Source organism: Cinclus cinclus, chromosome 20 (genome assembly GCF_963662255.1).
Source record: "Cinclus cinclus chromosome 20, bCinCin1.1, whole genome shotgun sequence".
In the NCBI taxonomy this organism is placed as follows: domain Eukaryota; kingdom Metazoa; phylum Chordata; class Aves; order Passeriformes; family Cinclidae; genus Cinclus; species Cinclus cinclus.
In genome coordinates this window covers 6419412-6440460 of record NC_085065.1, presented here as the reverse complement: position 1 = coordinate 6440460, position 21049 = coordinate 6419412, and the positions used below count along the sequence as shown (strand labels likewise).

The 21049-nt window shown below is 44.8% G+C and overlaps 1 protein-coding gene across 1 annotated transcript in view; it reads left to right on the top strand.

Annotated features, from left to right (window-relative positions):
• Positions 1–21049, top strand: part of TMEM104 (transmembrane protein 104) — a 43531-nt gene that overhangs the window by 3667 nt on the left and 18815 nt on the right. The window contains exons 4-8 of the mRNA XM_062506338.1: positions 1586–1667; positions 2612–2714; positions 3093–3173; positions 7416–7515; positions 8296–8404. Of these exons, the coding sequence (XP_062362322.1) occupies positions 1586–1667; positions 2612–2714; positions 3093–3173; positions 7416–7515; positions 8296–8404 (475 nt within the window). The remainder of the gene's footprint in view (positions 1–1585; positions 1668–2611; positions 2715–3092; positions 3174–7415; positions 7516–8295; positions 8405–21049) is intronic.

Genomic DNA, 21049 nt, shown 5'->3' with positions numbered 1-21049 from the left:
CCCAAACACCAACCAGGTCACAGGTGGCACAGGGGCAAGTCTTTGCTTTGTTGCATTGTGACTTGCAGAAGTGTAAGCTTTCTCTTGGCTTCTGGCAATACTCTCACAGCTGCAAGAGTGTCAGGAACACAAAATCCTGTACAGCCAGGCCTGTCTTAACTCCTCTAGACCTTTGCTGCTCAAGACCTTGGAGATGACCTCCTGTTTGTCACGCTGGTTCACTGTGAGCCCCTGACCAGGTGCCTCACTGCTGGAGCAGCAGGTGGAGCTGAAGGCTGTGAATGCAGCACTGATTTCTAAGGAGTTACTGCTACAATTGCCATCTTCTGGTAGGCTGGGAATCCCTGCTTGCTTCTTGCTTGGTTTTAAAATAAACCAAAATTCCCTCCTTCTAGTTTGTACAAATGGACTTTTGAAGTGCTAGCCTTTTCAGTAACCAGCTCTGCCAGCCTTAATGTGCCTTTGGTTTGGAGGCAGTGCTTTTGGGATCTGTTCAGTGCTGCTGTGCAGGGAGACTGTATGGTCAAATGCTCATCAGTGCCCCACCTCAGAGCTGGGTGCTGCAAAGGCCTTATAAATTTTTTCTGTGGGGTTACCAGTAACTGGGAGCTTTAGAAGCAATTCCTTTTAGCTATGTTAGTTTAAAAGCATAAATTCAATATATGGAATTCATCACCAGCAGACAATTCTTCAGGTCAGCAGGAGAGCACAAACCTCTAGAACTGTGCACCAGAGTTGCATTGGATTAAGCTGAGAAGGCACAGCACAAAGTGCTACGTGCCTTGGGAGCTCTGTTGTGTTTGTTCTGATACTTGTGACTACTTCTTCATACCCACTGGGCACCTTTGATGCAGGAAAAGCCTGGCTGGAAATTGCTACACAGGCCTCAGCACTTCCTTCTTTTCTTGCAAAACTGGTCTCTTACTTGAACTTGATAGGCAAGTGAGTGAGAAACCCCTTTAAAGCCTTAAATAAGATTGATTTGGGGGAGGTTTAAAATTTATTGATTAACATTATAGGAGTGGTTTTAGCTGAGATAATGGTAGTCCTTCTATCACTGGCTCTCCCTGTCTCCCTGGACAGTTTTTTCACTGGCTTCCACTATTTGCCTGCACATGTGATGTGCTCCTTGTTCTTGTATTGCTACTTTGCTTCTGCTGCCATGTATATGATTCTTTAAGGAACCAGAGTACCTTTGCTGTGAGCTTCAGAATAAAACTTGGTTTATCCTAGGTTCTAAAAAGAGGAAGGAAGTTTGCTTTCTAGCAAAGGTCAAAGTTCTCTTGCTGCCTTCAACCAGAGGAACACCAGGAATGTGCCTTCCAAATATCTAAAGTGCCTTATTGTATCTGAAGGTGTGTTATATTTTACTGCATATTGTGGTCTTCCTGTACACCTGAATCTCAAGAGCAGAAGGGAGCAATAAACTGAGATGAAACACTATCAAAACAGTGTGTGGGGAGCTGGCAAAAGGATTGTTTTTGTTTGTTTGCTCCTACAAACAGATGGGAATTATTCTCCATCTCTCTTCAGTGACAGTTGTTGACTATTACTGATGATATCAATTGAATTCTTCTCTCTGTAGCTATATGACTACGACCTTTGTGGTGGAAGCCATGGCTGCTGCAAATGCCCAGCTGAGATGGAAGAGAATGGAAAAACGCAAAGTTTGTGTGGGATTTAATTCTCCTTTTCTTCCTGTTGTTTTATCACGTAGGATTTTCCTGGCATTCCCCTGCATCTTTGCCTTGCCTCGTTACTAACTCTAAAGAAATAAATTTCTACTGTACTTAACTTTGCCATATAAAATATAGCTGTTAGTTCCCTGTGGGGTTGCTCATTAAAGACAGGATTTTCTGCTCCTGCTTTGAAAAATCTGTTGTGCTGTTCACATTTCTTACTAAAATTTCTTCTTCACGCTCTCCTTGCCCAGAAGCGCTGCTCAGTGAATGTGGAAAGGTGGCAGCCAATATATTGGTGCTATTTGGAGTGTGCTGAGGACTACAAGTCCTTGCTGATCTCAGGTCATTTAACTGGGACAGGCTGGGATGTCCTTGCTGTTATTTGGGCAGTATCCCAGGTTGTGGACAGTTCTGAATTATGTTCTTGCTGTAAAACTTACTTGTGGCTTTATTTGATCAGAGGGAGGCATAATTGTTTGCACTGATTTAGACCCCTGACTTGGTGTCAGGCTCCTGGGATGGAGTTAGGAACTAGAACTGCTTGTGCTGGTTAGATATGCGTGGATTTATTTATTTTTTTCTCCCAGTTCTGCAACACAGCAGATCTGCCTGAAGTTTCAAACTTCCTGTGCCACTTATCACTACATGAATTGGGCATTGTTGCTCTGTGTGTGTGTGTGTGTGTGTGTGTGTGTGACCTGGGGCTGGGATAGCAGAGCCTGTCACTCATTTCAGCCTGTTCTGCTAGTGTGCTCTTCTGCCCTCCATAGCATCCCCTGGGCTCCCTGGTATTGCCTTTGCTTGTATGTCCTCCTCTCCCTGTTTGGGACCTTCCTTTGAGTGTCTGGAAGTGACCATGACACTGGGGGTGACACGGTCTATACTGTGGGCATCAGATATCTCAGTAGTGGTCTGGTCTTTTCATCTAGGAAGATGATGAAGATGAGGATTCTTCCTCTGGAGTGTCAGACAGTGATGTTCTCCTCCAAGATGGCTACGAGCGAGCAGAGACACGGCCTATCCTGTCAGTTCGTGAGTATCCAGTTCATGCTTTCACTGGTGTGAGGTCTCTGAGAAGAGTTCCAGTGGACTCCTGTCCATTTCACCTTTATTCCACATGCTCTCATCCCAAAGTCTTCAGCACTTTCAAGATAAGACTCATTGAGAATTCAGTTTGCCTTCTGCAGCCTGATAAAGATCTTTTCCCTCTAGGTCACTAAGATGAGAACATCTTATTTTCTAAACACCTTTAAACTAGCTTCAGCAGAGTAATTGGCCCGGTGACTGCAGCTGTGCAGTTGTACATACTGTCCTTCAAACTGCTGCTGGAGCTTCCCAAGTATCCAGTAATCTGGCCTCAGGACTTACTGGAGGGACTGGTTGAAACACTTTTTGTTTTTTAACTTGCAGAGAGACGTGGCTCAGCCAATATCTTTGAAATCACTGAGAGGGTGGAAATGGGTCAGATGGCTTCCATGTTCTTCAATAAAGGTAAGTGGACATTTTCAAAAGTCCCCTTGGGTCCCCCTGCACATTGTGTGTATGGCTGTTCTGTAAGTTTGTGTGCTTCTCGGTGAGGGTTTATATCCTGAGTTTGTGATAATTCCACTCAAATGTGCTGTTCCTTGTCTCTGTGGACTGTATTCATCCTCCTGTGTGGTGTTTCTGTCAAGTATTTATGGGCTGGGTGGGCCAGAACCTGCTGCATGGGCATGGAACAAGCAAAACACTGCAGGTTATGGGAGTGGTTTCTTGATACAGACAGGTGTAAGTCAGTGGCTTTTCTGACTGCACTTCACCTGCCTCTGAACTGCATCTCTCCTCTTTGATCTCCACTGTCTGAAGCAGTAGAGCCTAGTGGTAATGTTTTCCAGTTGCATTTTAATTGTAGCATTTGAGAATAAGACATTCAGGCTTCCCTGAGCCTTGTAAATAGCAGTCTGAAGGAGAGAAACTTCTGATAGGAGCTTCTAGGAATTGTCTGGGGAATCAAGAGAACTGGGACATGAACTGTTGAAGAGGTCCCTGCTGAGGATGTGATAGACAGCTGGCTTGTCTTTTTGCTTTTAAGTGTCTTTTGTATGCCAGGGAACAAACTTGTAACCCTGCTCTAATAAAGCCCCATCCATTGCTGCGCGTGATAGAAATGCAAACCACAGCGATGAGGATTCTGAAACCTGTAAAGCAGGACAGTGAAATGCTGCACAGAGCCAGAACATGATCAGACACCATGGCTGTGCAGTTTGGAGCCTGTCAGGCCCCATTTTTTGTGGAAAGTGATGTTTTCCCTTATTTGCTGGCTGCCTTACAAAGAGGTGATGGAAGGCTGGGTTTTTTCCACTACATTACATCAGTGTTATGCCAGTGTAAAGCTGTTTCCTCTGAAGGACAGCTGGGCTTAAGGAGTGAATATTCTTTGAACTTGACTTTTTTATTTTAAAGTTAATTGGAAAAAAACTTTTTCATTTCCCTGCATGCCTCTTCTGGGATTTTGTAGATTTTAATCAGTTAGGACTATCAAAATAATCCACCTTGGATTAGGCTGCCATGTTTTTAGTCAGATAAGTGAAGTGTGGCAGAAACATCTTGTTTCTGGTCTTGCCTGCACCACTGAGTTGTTATGATCTTAGGTGAGTTTTCTTGTTTGTTTGCTTTGCTACGTGTAAAACGTGGTGAACACATCCCTGTCTCTTGATGTTCTTCTGAGGAGTAATATTTAAGAAGTGCTTTGAGAGCATTCATGTAACAGGGTTTAGCAGTATTGCTGAGGATTGGGTGTGGAGGGATGGGGATCACAGGAGTCAGTGTTCTCAAGTTTCAGGAGGCCCCTTCTTTACATGTGCTTCACAGGGGAGCTGGAAAGGACCCCCAGAAGCCAGGCAGGTTCTGGGCTTCTCTGGTGCTCAGCCAGTAGAGGGTGCTGGGAATATGTGTCCTCTCTCCATCGGTACTGATGGAGCTTCCAAGCAAAGTTAAATAAACTGCTTAGTACTCTTAAATCTTAATCCCTCTTCTTAATGTTGCTTTAGCCAGAATTATCTGATTTCTGTGTTAGGGATCCTTCCCAGGGTCTGTTCAGCCCATCTCAAAGAGGTGATTCCATCTGCAGGAAGGTAGCTGGAGCAGCTGCAGGCCATGGCCTGACCCTACTTGTGAATTCCAGATGGGATGAGGTGCCTGCCGCAAAGGGCCTGAGGCAGCTGTAACTCGATTGCTCCTTCCCCTTTGAGCTCAGCAGTAAGGCTCCATCCCTGTCACTGGTTCAGAGACACCTTCTGGCCTTTGCGTGGCTGCACAGACTGGTGAAGGACCTCCTTCTGCAGGTCCTTGCTGAGGTGCTCCCTCCCCACAGCTGCAGAGAAAGACCTTCAGCAAGGATAGCTGCTCAGTGACCACTTAGTGCTGAGAAACTGGGCTATACTGGGGAATTCTTGGCTCCGAGCACCAGCCTGTGAGGTTTCACAGCTGGTAAATGTCTGGGTGTTTACTCATGATACACAAAGTATGGATCCAAACCTAAGGTGATGGAGGGCTTTACAGCCTCCAGAGGGAAGACTGATGAAAGCTGTGCAGTAGACCTCAAAACTCCTGTTTTCTAGTGAGTTCTCTGCTCCTTTCCCTTGACTGATTCTTATTTTCAACAATCTGACAGGAGTTGAATCTGCAGTCCTAGGAGGTAAGCTGGGGATAAATCTCAATTTCAGATTGTCTCCTTTCTTAAAGGGAGCTGACTTAGGTTTAGGCTGTGAAGAGACCGTGTACTCTTTTGAAAGAGCTGGCTCTGAAAAACTACTTTCTTTCTTGATTTAATTTTTTTATTTTTTAATGTTGGGTGCTTTTTTCTGGGAATGAGCAGTCATTTATTGCAGTAATAGATTCTAGGCACATCTACCATGCTGTTTCCTCACAGGAAGTAATTGCTTCTTTTTTTTTTTTTCCCCACCCCATTTTGTGCCCAGTAATGAAAGTATTGATCAGGGAGGGTCAGGAGCAGTTTATAAAAGAGCTGATGCTGAAGTCTTCCTGTCTTAGAGAGTGTGAGTTTGGGAGAGGAGTGTCACCTGTGCTTCCTGCTCACAGAGAGATCTGCATTGGAATGGGGGTGCTGCTAGGTACTGGCTGTTGCTGCTGTGGCTTAGCTGGTCATGTCAAATTTATTTTGTGTGTGTGGGGCAGCTGAGTCCTGAGACCAGTCACAGATCCCAAAACAGAATATCTATCTGAGTCTTTGTTGTCCTGAGTGTCTCTGCAGCTTCTGTCCTATGTCAGATAGTTTTCAAAACTTTCAACCCTTTCCAGTGGGCAGTTGGAGAGGACTGGTAGGTAGTTTGTTGCTGTCTTCAGAACAACAGAGACTCCCTAACTGTGTAGACATCTTTCACAGAGCAAAAAAACAAGGGGAGAACTGTATAGAATGATCTCACAATTTTCATATCGAGTCCATTTGTCTCCAGAAACTACTCTAGAGCACTGATTTAGTGTGCTGCTGTACAGAAGCAGGGAAGTTCTCTCAGTGCTTTCCTGATAAAGCCCCTTTCATGCTAAGCAGGCTTAACATATGAAATAATTTATTTAAACAAAGGAGAATGCCTAATAATGTTTCCAGACATCCAGGGGCTATATGATGGCAAAACATGGTAAAGCTTTGGGACATCCAGGCACTGTAGGAATGAGTCCTCATTCCTGCAACAGTGTTGTCCTTGTTTGACAGTTGTCACAGCTGTGAGCGTGAAGTTTGCTCAAGCTGCACTGGGATTAAACATCAGGTGGCATCTTGAAAGTATGGGCAGGTTTCTTGAGCTGTTTTCCTTCAATGTCAGCTTGCTAAATTAAATGAATTTGAGGCTTTTATTCTGTAACTCATCTGACTCTGAAATAAAATATCTTCCAATTTGTTGGTGAGATTTATACAGACTTGCTTATGAGAAGAGAATCCTGGAGTCTCATCAAGCATTTCTTTATCCCTTTAGATTTTAGCCCTTCACAGCAGTGCCCTGGTAAGGCTGTTCTGTGCACCCAATTAATTTGCGTAAGATTTTCTTTTAATCTCATAGGTGAAGGCAGGGCAAGCTTTAAATTATAAATAATTTTTAAAAAGAGAGAAAAACTTATCCAAAGAAATGAGTAGGGGCAGGAGCAGTGTATGTGGTGGCATCAGGGTAAGTGGGATGCAGAAACAGTTTTAAAGCTTTGCAGGATTGTGCCTTGGCTCAAGTTGCCAATAGTAGGGAATGTCCCAGAGTGGCTCCATTTCAGCCCATTGGAATCTGAGCTCTGCAGGGCCAAATCCCTACAAATCCATATTGTGAAGGTCCTGTGGGTCTGCAATCAGAGGATTTGCAATCAGCAGAGCCTAAAAACATCCTCTCTCCATTTTACTTTGTGCTCACACTGAGTCTCAGAGCATCACCTGGGTGTTTGCCTTTGGCTGTTCAGAGTTGAAAGCTTTGTCTGGCAGGTGATTTGTGTGAGACCTGTTGGTCTTGACTGCATGATGGGCTTGAACTAGAGGGTTTATTTAGTGTCAGTGCCAGGTGTTGAAGGAGGCAGAGTGAAGTTCTGAGATCCCTCATGCCCCATCAGTTCCTGTTCCCTGAGCTTGGGTGGAATTTGCTGCAGAAACTATGGAGGCAAATGGTGATTTAAGATCTTCAAAATTTTGTATATTTGAAGTGCAGAGAACAAGTGTCTGTGTACTATGCTGAATCTGGAATTTTTTTAATTTTTCTGCAGTGGGTGTCAACCTCTTCTATTTCTGCATAATTATCTACCTCTATGGAGATCTGGCAATCTATGCAGCAGCGGTGCCCGTCTCCCTAATGCAGGTGACCTGGTAAGTGTGCTTACTCCTGAGGGGCTGTGTGCTGCCTGGGAACAGGGCAGGCTTAGGGTTTGATGGGGTGAGAAGTCTCACTAGGATCAGCTGTGCTTTCCAAAGCACTGGGTGGAGGAATGACTCAAGGACAGCTCATCTTTTGTGGGTGGGAGATGAAGTTGTTTTGTATTCCCCACCTGAGTGCCTGCTGCCTGCCTGCAAAGTAGCTGACCTGATTCCAGATAACTCTTCAGGTGTGAAATATTTCCAGCTTCACCACTTGCAGACATGAGACTTATTGCTCCATAGTTTGACTGCAATACTCTGCAATATGTTGCTTTCTCTGTTTCTTTGGGTCAGAGTTGAGGGGTGTGATGCTTACTAAGCCTGAGGCCAGTGAGTGGTGATGATACATGAACTTAGCTCTGGACTGGGAATGGTGCCTTTCTCAAAGAAACAGATCATAAAAAAGAGTGGTTTGATCAAATCTGAGCTGGATTTGGACTTCTATCTCGAAAATGGAAAATCTCAGTGATCTATAAAAGATCTAAGATCACCAGTTTGATTATTGAATGATGAAACTTGCAAATAACTGCAGGCAATTCAAGAGTTTGCTTATAAACCTCTGGTACTCAGTGACTTGCTGTGTTACACAGTCCAGAAAATGTAAGGAAGTGAGTGTGATCAGGGACAGAGAGGAGGACTGGCTTCTGCTCAGTCTTCTTTCTTGAATGCAAGAGAGGGGAAGACATCTGCTAGGAGTTAATTACTGTCTTTTGTCTCTCCCTCCTTTCCCAGCAGTGTCACTGGCAACCATTCTTGCAGTGTTGGAGATGGCACAAAGTACAACGACACGGACAAGTGCTGGGGGCCAATTCGAAGGATTGATGCTTACAGGCTTTATCTGGTGAGCTGCTGGAGTTGGGATGACCACTGTTGCCATTTAAATTCTGCTTCTAGTGCATAGGGATGTTTTTTTTTTTCTTGTAGAAATAATGTAGTTCAAGTGAACAACAGAGTATGAAACTTTTGGTTCAGTCTGACTTTTTTTGCCAAATACCACCTCCCTATTCTTGGTGACATGGCTGTGTTTGAGCTTGTTGGCCATTGTAATGATCCTTATGGTTTTGAGTTTGGGTTCTGTCCATCTTGGTGTGTGGCTTTATATTGTTTAAGCAGGTGAGGTATTTTTGCCAAAGGCTGGGTTTTTCTTCACTGAGTTTTTCAGTGGATGGCTAAGTAATATTCACTTGGGGGTAGTTGTTGTCAAGATACTGAAGTATATTAAACTCACTTGAGTGCTTAGAATATAAAATACCCAGAGTTGGAAGGGACTCACAAGGATCATTGAGTCCATTCTTTATGTGAATAAAATTGTTAATGCTGCAGGAGAATCTGCTACTTGAAAGATGATGGAAACAACCAGCTTAGACAGCATCCAGTGCTATACACTGCCTTAGTAATAGCTTTGTCTAGTTCAGGATTGTCTATTGCATCTAATACTGTGCTGGGGTTCTGCTCTGAACCCAGGGTTTTTCCCAGAGGATGATGAACATGGCTTCTCTAGAGCCTGGGGAGTGCTGAGTGCTCATATTTGGAGATGGATGTCAGTAGGGCAAAATGGGAGGAAGAAAGGATGCTAGTGCTGCATAGTGTGGCTTCTGTTAAGGGTCTCTGTGAGAATTTTAAGTAGAAGGAATGAGGGTTGCTGTGTGTTTGCAGGGAAATCCAGAGGTAATTTTGGAGTTAGTTCCTTTTGGACATGCAGTGGATTACATCCAGTCTTATTGCAAAAGTAAGAGCTGGGCCTCAGAAATATTAGTGAATGTCAAAGTCTAGTTAATTATTTAAGAGAAATATTATTGCTTTATTAAATTTTGTCTCAGTCTGTTTCTTTAAAACTTCTAGAAGATTGAAGATTTCCTTCCTGAATTTCAATAACTCTCCCTGACCCAGCAGAAGGAGCTAGTCAGAAAAGGCAGACATGCATTAATTACTGCCTGTGTCTCTCGGATATTATGTCTATAATTCATGAAGATAATTGTTGTTAGGACTCGCAAAATTAAAAAAATTAAGACTGTGTAAGCATTAGACTTGCAGTCTGTGTACATAACTCTCAGAGGAGCTTTTCCCTCTGCTTGTCTTGTGGATTTGGAGAATAAATATCTGCCAAGTCTTTGCTAATGGTTAATCCTTTCCTGCTCAGTAATTGGGATGAGGCTTCAATGTTGTTCTCTGTGCCCTCTTAGATGGAGTGTGGGATTGTTTGTGGGAGAATAGACCAGTCTGTAGTGGGTTACTGCTGAGGGTCAGTTCTTACAATCACTGTTCTCAGAATACTTCTGGGTGTCAGCATTACCTCTGAGTTCTGTTTTTCTGTTAAAAGTCTCTAATGCTGCTTACTGGGTGAGGGTGGGAGTGAACTGGGACTTGTTCTGCCTCCAGCTCTTCTGGCCCCCACTCTCTGTTTGCCCTGTGTGATTTCATTCTCCAGAAAACAGGGAGGATGGTGACCTCTTTAGGGAGGGATAAGGGATGTAATCATTTATGAAACAGTCAGACCACAGTACTGACCCCAGCCTGCCTTTGAGTTTGGGCTACCTCTGAAGTGGCTGTGCTAGCTAATTTTTTTTCACCTACTGTCCTGGTTAATATTTTCCCCACTGTCCTGTTTGCAGTGTGGAGAACTAGTGACCAGTTGAACTCTTAAACTTTCTGAGAGAAACCTGGGGATGGGAGGGTAGGGCAAGGAAATCACTTGACTTCAAGCAAAGAATTTAGTAGTAAACCATTGTAATTATCTCTATACATTTTGCCCAAGCTTCTTGTGTGTAGAAGTAGAGTTTTGAACACGCCAGAGAAGCTAAAACCTGCCTGTCTGAAGGGAAAAACGCAATGTGGAAGTGAGGAGGGGAGAGACACATCAAGCGTACAGCTTCTCTTGGTCCCAGGGGATCATACCCATAGAGAACTATTCTGTTTTCTTAACTTTCTATTTTGAGTTCTTGCCTGATGGAATAATTCAGGTTCCACGTTTCAGTGGACAAACAAGGTCTCTTTTTGCAAACAAGTTTCCCCTGTGGCAAGGGGACAGATGGACACTGTGATCCCAAAAAGAAAGCAGCTGAGTTTTTGGATCAGCCCTTTTGTCCTAGATGCCTGCCTCTAGTTTTCCTACCTTATCTTAGTACTGTATTTAAGTTAAAGTGACTTTTAGGAGGAAGATGTATGGATGTAACTGAAACTTCTTGCATATTTCAGTGAAGCAGTTCTGTGGAGGTAGTGTTATATTTCATACTCCGTGCATGACCCTACAGAAAACCTGTTTTGGAGGAGACTAATCTATTTGAGGTTTTCTGGACAAATGGTGCCAATGGGAGCTGCTTTGTGCCAAGTCCCACCAGTCTGCCAAAGACCCGTGCTGCCTTCCTCCTGTCAACTTTTTCTCTCCCAACACTGTGTCTTCTTTTCAACAAAAACCATTTCAAGCATTGACTCCTCGAGCTGGGGATGGAGAGAAGAACAATGGCTGATGTAAAAATCCTTTTTCGTGCCTTATTGTCTAAAAAGGCTTCTGGAAGCTGTCTTTGTTCTGATTACTGTGAATGGAAGCTGAAAACTATTCATAATGAGAATATTTAGACAGATTAAATTCTTCTCTTGAGACTTGCTTGTCTGTGCAGCGACTTTATTGCTGCTCCAAGATTTCACGCCTAAGTGTGTCTGCAGAGTCTTCAGAGACTGCTAGGCCCCTATTAACCTTTGTCTGAGTAAATGGTTGTCTCGCTTCTTGTTTATAAATTGCTTTGGAAAATAAAAACTTGCCAAACAAGTAAGTGGAGGCAAGTGCAGAAAATACGTAAATAGACTTCTGCTCTTGTCCCGTCACCTACTGATAATATTTGCCTCCTTTTTGGGACCATAAAAGACCTGGGAGGTTTGAAGGGTGAGTCTTGCTGTGCTCTTCCACTCCTGTGAGGGCAAGACCCTGCAGGACAGATTTTCTTCCAAGAAAGGCATGTGTTGGGCAGCCCAGCGACCTTGTTTAAGGCAAGCAGTGATCACAGTTAAAGCAGATCGATGCCTTTCTATCTTTGCTTCAGACCTGTTACCACCCTGCTATGTCCTCAACAGCTGGAGTGACTCCCAAGTCCCTTGGCTGTCTCTGGCAATGCTGAGGACAGGGTCACGTTCTCTCAGTGCTGAATTCACACTTCAGTACAGCTGCTTTATCATGCACTCTGTAGGTTCCACTGGGCTATGCTGGGGAGGTCGTGGGGAAGGGGCAGCAGATTTAAGTTTCAGATATTTAATCTTGATACTTTCTTGTCTTTCTGTCCGAGTCCAGTGGGAATGTGATGCGATAGTCCCTGTTTCTAGAAAGCAGGTACTGAGATAAAGAAGAGATTAAATCCTGGGGATCAGCAGCCATTCAGAGTGTTCATGACCGGGCAAACAACGCTTCTGTTCTGCACCAGGGCAGCCGTTGAGGCTGAAACCTCTACTCTGTTCTCAGCCCTCCTCTTCTGGCAATCTGGGACATGATGTCTTCCCATGATGGAAAGGAAATGGCTCAAATTCTCAAGGGGAGCAGCGTGCCTTTCAGAAGAGGCACTGGCACAGGTACTCCTGGTAGCCTGGCTCGGTAGCACGTCAAAGCCACCAGGTGCATCTGTTGTGTCTGAGTCTCTGCTGGTTTTTTTAGCTGACTGGGGAAGGGACGTGGCAGGCGCTTGTGCCGGTTCACAGATGCTGCAGTATCGCAGGCAGCCCAGCGGGTGCCGGCCGGGCGAGCGTGGCAGCGCAGATGGTTCAGTGGAGATTATCCCAGTTGGAAACGTGCTTGTGCAGTGAATAAAATGAGCGGGCTCACCGGCGCTTACTGTCCCTCTTCAGGAGGGGACAATGTCACCCTGGCCCGACGCTCTGATCGGTGACCGGAGTGGGGCTGGGCTGCAGCTGCAGGAGGCTGTGCAGGGGATGAGGGGGTGCTCTGAGGACACACACTGTTGTGCCATTGCTCGGTACTGGCAGAGCTCAGTTGACAAATGCAAAGGCTGAACTGATAAGTGTGCCTGCTGTATGTACTCTGCTTCCCTCCATGGCATTTCTCCTTCCCGGCTCTGTCTGTGCCCTGCTCTGGGTAAAGGTATCTCAGGTTTTTATTGTCAAAATAAATCTTTCCAAATGCATTTACCTGTACTGGGGCAGTTTACCAGTTTGTTTGGTAGCTGATGCTCTTGTGGCCTCTCAGTCCGTTGTTGGTTTCTGTAGGGTTTTTTTTTGTTGTTGTTGATTTTTTAGATTTTTTTGGTTGCTTTTTTTTCTTTTATATTTTGCCTCCCAGCAGAGGCAGAGAGGAGCCCTCATGGCAGTACTTGTACATCCCTGCTTGATCTAAGCTGTCTGTTGCCAACTGGGAGCTGGGCAACAGAGCTGGAGCAGTGCTGCAAGCAGAGTACTTCTTCCAAGGGCACCTGGGTTTTCTCCACCGTGCCCTTTGCAGCAAGTGCTTTTCCTCTGCCCTGCCTTCCTCAGCTGTGCCCTGCAGCAACATTCAGTAATAAATGGGTCACAGCTGCTGTCTCCTGGATATTTATTCTTACAGGTTTCAATGTCTAGAGACCTTGAGAACCCGTGGTGGGGGAGAGAAGCTGCCTCAGTGGTAGGAGCTGGACCAGGGAGGGCTGATTTCACAGCACATCCATCAAAAAGGTTTGGGATGCTTGTCCTGGGCTCCCAGAGTCAGCCAGTAAAAAGGAAAGAAAGCTGATAGAAGTTTATCCTGATGGTGTGAAGTCATCATCTTGTTTAAATAAATTGATTGAACTGTAGCATTGTTGTGTTCTAGGTTACTTCAGCTTGCAGTAAGGATGCAGCAGGACTGGAGCACTATTAGCTTGTCACCCTGCATATCCTATAAGAGGTTATTCATGGTAAGACCTTCTTGCCAAAAATATTGCATTGTATTCCTTACCACAAATGCTTTGATGTGGTTTTCCATGATACTGATACAGAAATAAATGTACAAAAAAGGCAGCTGCTACTTCTGTGCATAAAGGCAGTTCTGAAAGCCTTCAAAATAAGAAAAAGCTTTTCAAGAGTCCAGAATATTGTGCCGTTTCTGTGTGTACAGGCCACCTGAGTTTTGAAGCATTACTGTGGCACGCCAGGAATTAGTAGTGCATTAAATATTAATATCAGTAAGCCAGATTGTTATAGGTGTCCCTGAAATGCAGCTTTGTTTGGCTAAAAGCCCTGTCTCTGAGGGTGACTGGAGTCTTCTCATGCCTCTCATCTACTCAGCCTTCAAAAAGTAAGGTCAGTTAAGTTGTTGCTTTGGTCTGAAGTGGTTGAAGAGGGATAGAAGCCAAGTTCTGCTAAAATAAATGGTGTCTGGGTGTAGGATGGGAAGGCAAGTCTCAACTCTTTTTATTGTGCAACTAATAGGTTGAAATTGGCACACAGCCTTGTTAATATGGCATAAATCCTGCCTCCTTCATCCTGGTCTATTCTTCTGTGGGCTCATCAATAAATCCTTTCAATTGCTTGCTCATCATATGCCTGTGACAGATAAACTGGCTCTACTAGAGGTTGCCACACTCCTTGTGTTTCATAATGCAAAGGAGTCTTCAGATAATAACTGGCCTTGTGAAAAAGAGGTTCCTCCTGAGCCATCAGGAGGAGAGGCAGATCAGTGTCATGTTGTGGAAGTGAAATATAAACTTGTTGTACCAGTGACCTAAGAGCTGGAGTTCAGCTTCTGATGGGTGATTTTTCTTGCTTTCTTGTAACTGATGGCCTTTTGAGTAAAAGAAACATCAGCCAGAAGGTAAACACTGGGTGAGAGAGTCAGCCTTTGGGACCAGACTGAAGCAACTGCAAGACCACGCTTTGAAGCAGCTAACATTAATGGATTAGCTTGTCTCTTTTCACTGGAAAATCAATAGTGCAGGGGACTGGAATGTGTTTTCTGTACAGAGCTGTCTGTTCACTTCACAATGAGAAGTGGGTTTTTCCTAAGTGGACCTTGGGTTGGGCTTGTCACTTGGACACTGAGCTTTTCCAAAGGACCAATCCTGCCCCTCTGGCACTTGCAACAGGCTGGCAAAGGCTGTCTGGAAGGGAAGGGTACTGTGGTGCTGCTTGAATGCATGGCTAGGTGTGCTGCAGGTGTTACCAGCCCTTCAGAGAAACAAGGTACAAGAAATGCAGAGATACAATGGGCAGAGGCCATCAGTGAGCACAGACACTCTTGGCTTCCCCAAGGAAGACTATCCTGCACACTTTGGTGTTTGGTTTGACTTATGTGATGTTGGATGGGGGTCATGAACCAGCTAAACAAACTGGGTGAAGCAGTGGCTTTAGAGAGATCTGTTTGCTTTTCTGCACATTCTGCAGTTGGGAGCTCACCAGAGGTGATGTTGGGCTCAAACCACAGCCCTGCTGTGAAGCACAGCCACCCTGCCAAGGCTGAGGGGCCATGTTTCTGCTTTCCCTGAATAAAGCTGTCCTTTGTAGTCAGCTCACTTGGGCAGCAAGGCACCAAATCTGACACTGTTCTCTCCTGATATTGGAGACCAATGTCTCCTGAATAGGGCAGGTGTCAGAACTAATATATGTGATCACCCACTCCCTACACCAAGTGGTAAAGGTTTAAAAAGAGCCTTTTAAAATTCCCTTCTTGGACTAGGCTGTTCCAGCAGAGACACAAATATTGGGTTTTCAGTACATTTATAGAAAATAAGTAATATTTCCCCCGTGCAGTGTTACTTTTTGCAGTGATTGTGACAGCATCCTAGGAGCCAGAGTTGGAGAAGACCTGTTAAGTCAGCTAAACAATCCCCTGGGAAATGCAACATAAGCCTTTTTCTTAACAGCATATTTTCCAGTGTTCTGGTCAGTGCTTTAGTGCCAGCTTTGTTTCTAAACAGAGGTCTGACCTTGCTGCCTGCTTGATTCACATCAGTGTTTTCATCGAGTAAGACAGCAGCCTTGATTTCTCATCCCCTGAAATTACCATTAATTCCTTAATATACAGGTAGAAAGTACCAGGGCTGCAGAACTGTGCAGTTCTGCTGCTATGAACCTTATCAGAAGCTGTGGAGGATAGCTCTGGGACAGACCCATATATCTTTTTATTCCTAAATAAGTCTGCAACTTAACACCATCCTAAATTGCACTGTATTTCTGAGTGAGATCACTGATGCTCTTGTCCAAAAATGTGGATTTTTGGACTGCATCAGCAAATCCCACACGTAACTCATGCTTCTGTAAGCAGGACTATAAATACAAATAATGCAGCTGGGATTTATCTTGTAAGTTGAAGTCAGTATAATGCTCTGGGGCAGAGCTGATCTCCCAAGCCTGTTGCACCTGTTTGGTGTGCACTGTACAGGGAAGAGGGCTGGAAGTGAGCAGACACCCCACTAGCCCCAGGCCAAAAGGCTTTATCTCTTCTCTTGTGCTAAGTATTTGCAGAGTGAGGGACTTCCCTTCAGGCAGCTCCTGCATGACACAGTGAGCAGGATGATGCTGTCCCTGAAGCTACATCCTCCAGGCAGCTGGAGAATCCTGTGAAACTCAACTGAGAAGTTTGTAGGGGAAAAAAAAGTAAAGAGGACAAATAACAGCTTAGTGGTGGAAGCACTGTTGGTGTTGTGGCAGGCAAGGGCTTAGTGGCCGTCAGGAACATTCATCCTTGCTGAACCCAAGTACCTCCTAACCCTGGCAGCTTGTAGCTTGACATGTTTGCAGGGCCCTCTGTGCATCCGTGTCATGCTGGTCCACATCTCCCTTGCTTTGTGCTGTCTAACCCAGGGGCTTTTGTAGTCAATATAAATATTGTTGTAGTTGCCAATGCCCTGCCAGGAGAGGCTACAAATATGCAGGAATTTGGGGCACTATTTGTGTATAAAGATGATGCCCTCGCACTTTCTTGGAGGAAACTCATTAATCTCTCATACCATGCTAATGAACTGGGGAGGCAGAGAGCAACTCCTCAAGGTCACCCAGTGTCAGGAAGGAGGAAAGCTCCATTTTCATATGCTGTAGGAGATCAGAGCAAGCTGTTGGTGGGGGGTACAGCCAAACTTGGCCCCACACCTCCTCTGCTGTCCTTCCAAGTATCACAACACAAGCATTCAGCTGTCCTGCATCTATCCACTTTGCTGCTTCCCTCCTGCTTGTTCAGATGCAATTAGGAGATGCAGAATAAGGGGGAGCCAGGGGTCAAGGAGGCAGTAAAGTGGTTACAAGATGCTGCAAACGGCTGTGCCATAAATACTCCAATGATAAAAAATTAGATGCCAGTCACCTCAGGGTTATTGCTGGCCTCTATCTCTCTCTTGTTGTGAAAAATGATAATGGAAATGTATTTACCCCAGAGAGTGTAAGCTTGCTGCTGGCTGTGATCCTGCACACCTCAGGTATGCCAGGAACAGAATCCTTGCACCTAATGACTTTCTGAGAACACTTTGTGCCTGAATTCCTTCAAATTAAGTGGAGAAAGAACTGGTATTTCAGGGTATTCTTCCAAAGTGGAAAGTTCCTGGTGCTCAGAGATTGACCAGCTCCAGAAACAGGCTGTGACACTGAGTAAGGATAGGGAGAAGAGAGCAGCACCCCCAAATACTGCCTTCTGTCCATGTGCTGCCTCTGCCTTGGCCTCCCAGAGCTGCATGTAGAGGCTGCCCAGTTCACAGCTGGTTTTTGGTGTGTTGGATGACCAGCAAGATCAGAGCTTAATGAGCTGGGATGGCTGCACCTTTTTGCTGGGTGGGCAGTTAGAATTAAATGCTGGTGCTGAGCTAGAGCCTTTGAAAATCTCTAGATAGAATTCAGATCCACTGAAGTTGGAATCTTTGGGGATACAAGCCCTTCTTTTCATCCCTTGCAGAAGGTCTTCCATTTTGGAAGAGGCATTAGGATCACTGTGGCACAGGAACTGTTGGGAGGAAGCATCCAGCTTAAAGGGTACTGTGGGTGAAAGTCCACTATGCTTTGCTGGCAAAAACCAGCCTGGCAGCAGCCGAGGTCTTAATTCCTGGAGGATGTCTCCTCCCTGCTGAAGGAACTGGGGAAGAAGGTGGGTGAGGGCTCCTCAGTGCCAGGAATGTGCCTGGTGTGAGTTATGATTATAAAGCTCTGCCAGGTGTCCCGAGAGCAGCACGTTAATTACTGGAGCTGCTGTGGCAGCTGCCTGCTGTACCCAAAGCATAACTGCCCTTGTTTCTTCAGCTATAAATATTCCTTGTGGCTTGTCTAGTGGCTATGGCTTCTCTCCATTGTGACTTCCTGACTCTACAGGGGATCTGGAGGTTAAAATCCCTCTTACCTCTCAACTTATTCTTGTTCTGTGGCTGGTTTATCTCTTTTTCAACCAACTTTGAGCTTCATAACAGCTTGTCTGCTGATAACTTAGTGCCTATCAGCACAACCCCTGCTGCAGCCCTGCCTCCAGCCTTGAGAGGCTGTGGATTTTCAGCTTTTTTTTTTAGCTCTCTAAAAAGCTCCTTCCTGAGCAATCAGACTCTTTCCATGTATTTATATTTGTACTGTCCACTGCAAGGGGTAAAGCTGTACCAAGGAAAGCTTGGATCGCCGCCCTTGCTGATAGGCCATCTGGCTCTGTAGCTTGAGATATGAGCTCATGTAGGACAGAAACATGGCCTTGTTACCCTAGTGAAGGGGACAAGAGATGGCAGAGGGCACACCATGCTCAAAACCCTTTTCCCTTAAGGTGTTTTAGCTGAAAATCCCTGGGGCCCTGGCAGGAGTAACTGGAGCCCACCCTGGGGAAGCACTGCAGTGGCCACAACTTGAAGTGGGTACAGAGGAGCTTGCAGAGGCTGCAGGTGTGTGTGCTGGGAGAGCTGCAGGTAGGTCTGAAATGCCATGAAACTGTTTTCTTTAGGTAGGAGTTCCAAACAAGAGTGGGGAAAGCATCATGCATGTAGTATTTCTCTCCAAAGTCAGCCCTAAAAATTCCCTGAGGATGTGAATAGAACACCAGTTCCTAAGTAACTACTAAAGGTGATAGGTCTGGCTCAGCCTTCCAACCAGGAATAAAACCTCTGACTTGTGCCCATGCCAATAAATCCAGTTTTGCTTTTTGGACTTCTTTTTCCCTACATGTGACACATTCTAGTGAAAAGCAGCTGAGGTGGGAGCAGAGTATCCCAGTTCCCTGACATCTTGTTTGCTCTCTGTACTTGTGCAGTCTGGTTTTGTTGGATTGTTTCATCTGTCCCTTCGAGTGCTCATCTGAGTTGTGAAATAGCTCTGAGCTCGGGGACACCTTGCAGAAGCAGAGTGAGTGTCAGAGTTCCCACTTCTGACAGCCTGTAAGAAATGTCTGGTTTTTCCTGCTATGCTCAAGGAGACTTTCCTTGCATCTGAGCACTGAATCAAGCAAAGCTTCCTTTGGGAAGTACTTGTCCAGTCGAGCCTGTGTCTTGTTGGTGTCAGGCTTTGCTGTGGGAATGTTGTGTACCCACAGTCCAGTATTAAGCACTCAAACCTTGTCTTTCCTGTAAAAGTGTCAAAGTCTACCAAGGAGAGTGATCCATTTTATTAAACCAGTGGCTTTTTAATGAGATCTTATCTTACAGCTCTTTAGAGTAGGGTTATTTACTGTGCTGTCTTGTGGGGCAGAGGTACCATTGCTCAACAGCTGTGAAATTTAAACATCAGTATCTGCAGAGATGGTGCTGACACCATCCTAAAGTGAAGTTTGTCTGATATCTCACTTCTATCAAAGGGAAGCAAGGACTCCAAGGAAAGTTATGGTTTGGGGTGGGTTCTGGTTTTGAATGAGGATGTGAAAGGCAGGGAGGAGGAAGGGAAAAGGCAAGGTGGCTGGGGACCCAAAGGGAGAGGGATATCTGAAGAGTGAGCACTGCAACACCTCCTCTCCATCTTCACATTAAAACTGAGGGATCATTGCTGTTATCTGAAACTAACTTCTCATTAGTATGATAGCCTTGTACTGCATGATTTTATTCAAAAACCCTTGCACTTTTTGCACTGCTCCTGGCACATTGGCTGCATTTAACAATCATGGTCTCACTTTGCTCAGGTACATACCCTGCTTCCACCCAATATTTCTGAAAGTTGCAAGGCTCTGAATCGATAAGAAGCAATAGCTACTGTTTTTAATTCACTACTTGGCAAGCACCAAAAACAGATGCAATTCTTACAGATGAGTTTGTGTAGCATGAAAACAAGCAAGTTCTGATGACAGTTATGAATGAGGCTGGTTTTTCTGATTTACATGAAATGTATGCAGGCACTAGCCATAATGCTGTAACTACTGTATCTAATACATGAATCAGCCACATTTTGGATGCTAATTGTGCTTCCTGAGCTTTATTGGATGCTGCTGTAAAAGCCACATGCTAAGCAGCAGATGAAAGCTATTGAACCGTGCTGGTTCAGAGTGATAGATGGACCCTTCTGGTCAATAAAGAACCTGTTTGGTCAAACAGCCCTCTGGCTTAAAGCATGTTTGTATGGTCTGAAAGACTGCTGCCATTAGCTGGCCATCACTTAGTGGTTGAGAGCTGTCTTGGTGGTCCTCTTGGCTGCAACTAAGCTGATAAAAACCAACCAGATGTTCTATTAACGCTTGATCTTGCTCTTGCTTTTGTAAGATAATCCAATAAACAAGGTTATGTAACCAAGTTTTAACATAAGAGCTTTAATAAAATATACTTTTAGAAATATATAGATATATATAAAAATGTATTCCAGCAAATAGTAAGCCCTAGTTAGTTCCCCTGTGGCAAAAAAGACTCGAGTTGACCAGCCTGCTTTTTCATTTTGAAATACTGAGAGCTGACAGGTGCAGAGGTTGGGAAAGTGGTATCAGCTGAGTTGCCAGCTCAGGGAAGATCCCAGACCTTGGTGCCTGTGTTGCTGTGGCTTGGCTTGGTGGGAGGAATGAATTTGAAGTCCCTCCCAGGGGTTGAGCAAGCTGGTGTGCTGCTTGTGGCTCCTACTAGCCTGCAGGGAAGAGTGTAATTCAGGGTGACAGGCTGCTGTTCTTCTACCCTCACTGGTTTCTCATTTTTTGACTGGAAATGTCAGTAAAAGCAACAAAAACACTGTCTTTTTTTAGTCATTAGTATGCTGGATTTTCATACTGTTTTTCAGCATGAGAAAGGAAGAAAAAAATAAAGAATTTTGCATTTACTTGCTGTGTGTGGAAACCACATACCCTCCACTATGAGCCTGGTGATTTACCTGGCCTTTCCCATTTAATGGAGGAGCTTGGAGGGAAATGAGGGAATAATTCTCAATAGCCAGCACTGTGCAAAAGCACTGTAATGGTTTCACTCTGCCATCCTGTGAATTTAGACAGCATTTAATAGATTCACTTCTCCTCCTTGGCTGAAGGAGGCATTCCTTTACCTTGTTTCAGTTTAGCAATGAATCAGCCCCCTATGTCTGCTTGTTTCTAATAAACCGCTTCACTAGCAGAAAAATCTTAATCAAAGTAGACTATGCCCATTCTGCCTTGGGTGGGTTTATTTGCTGAATCTTAGGAAGA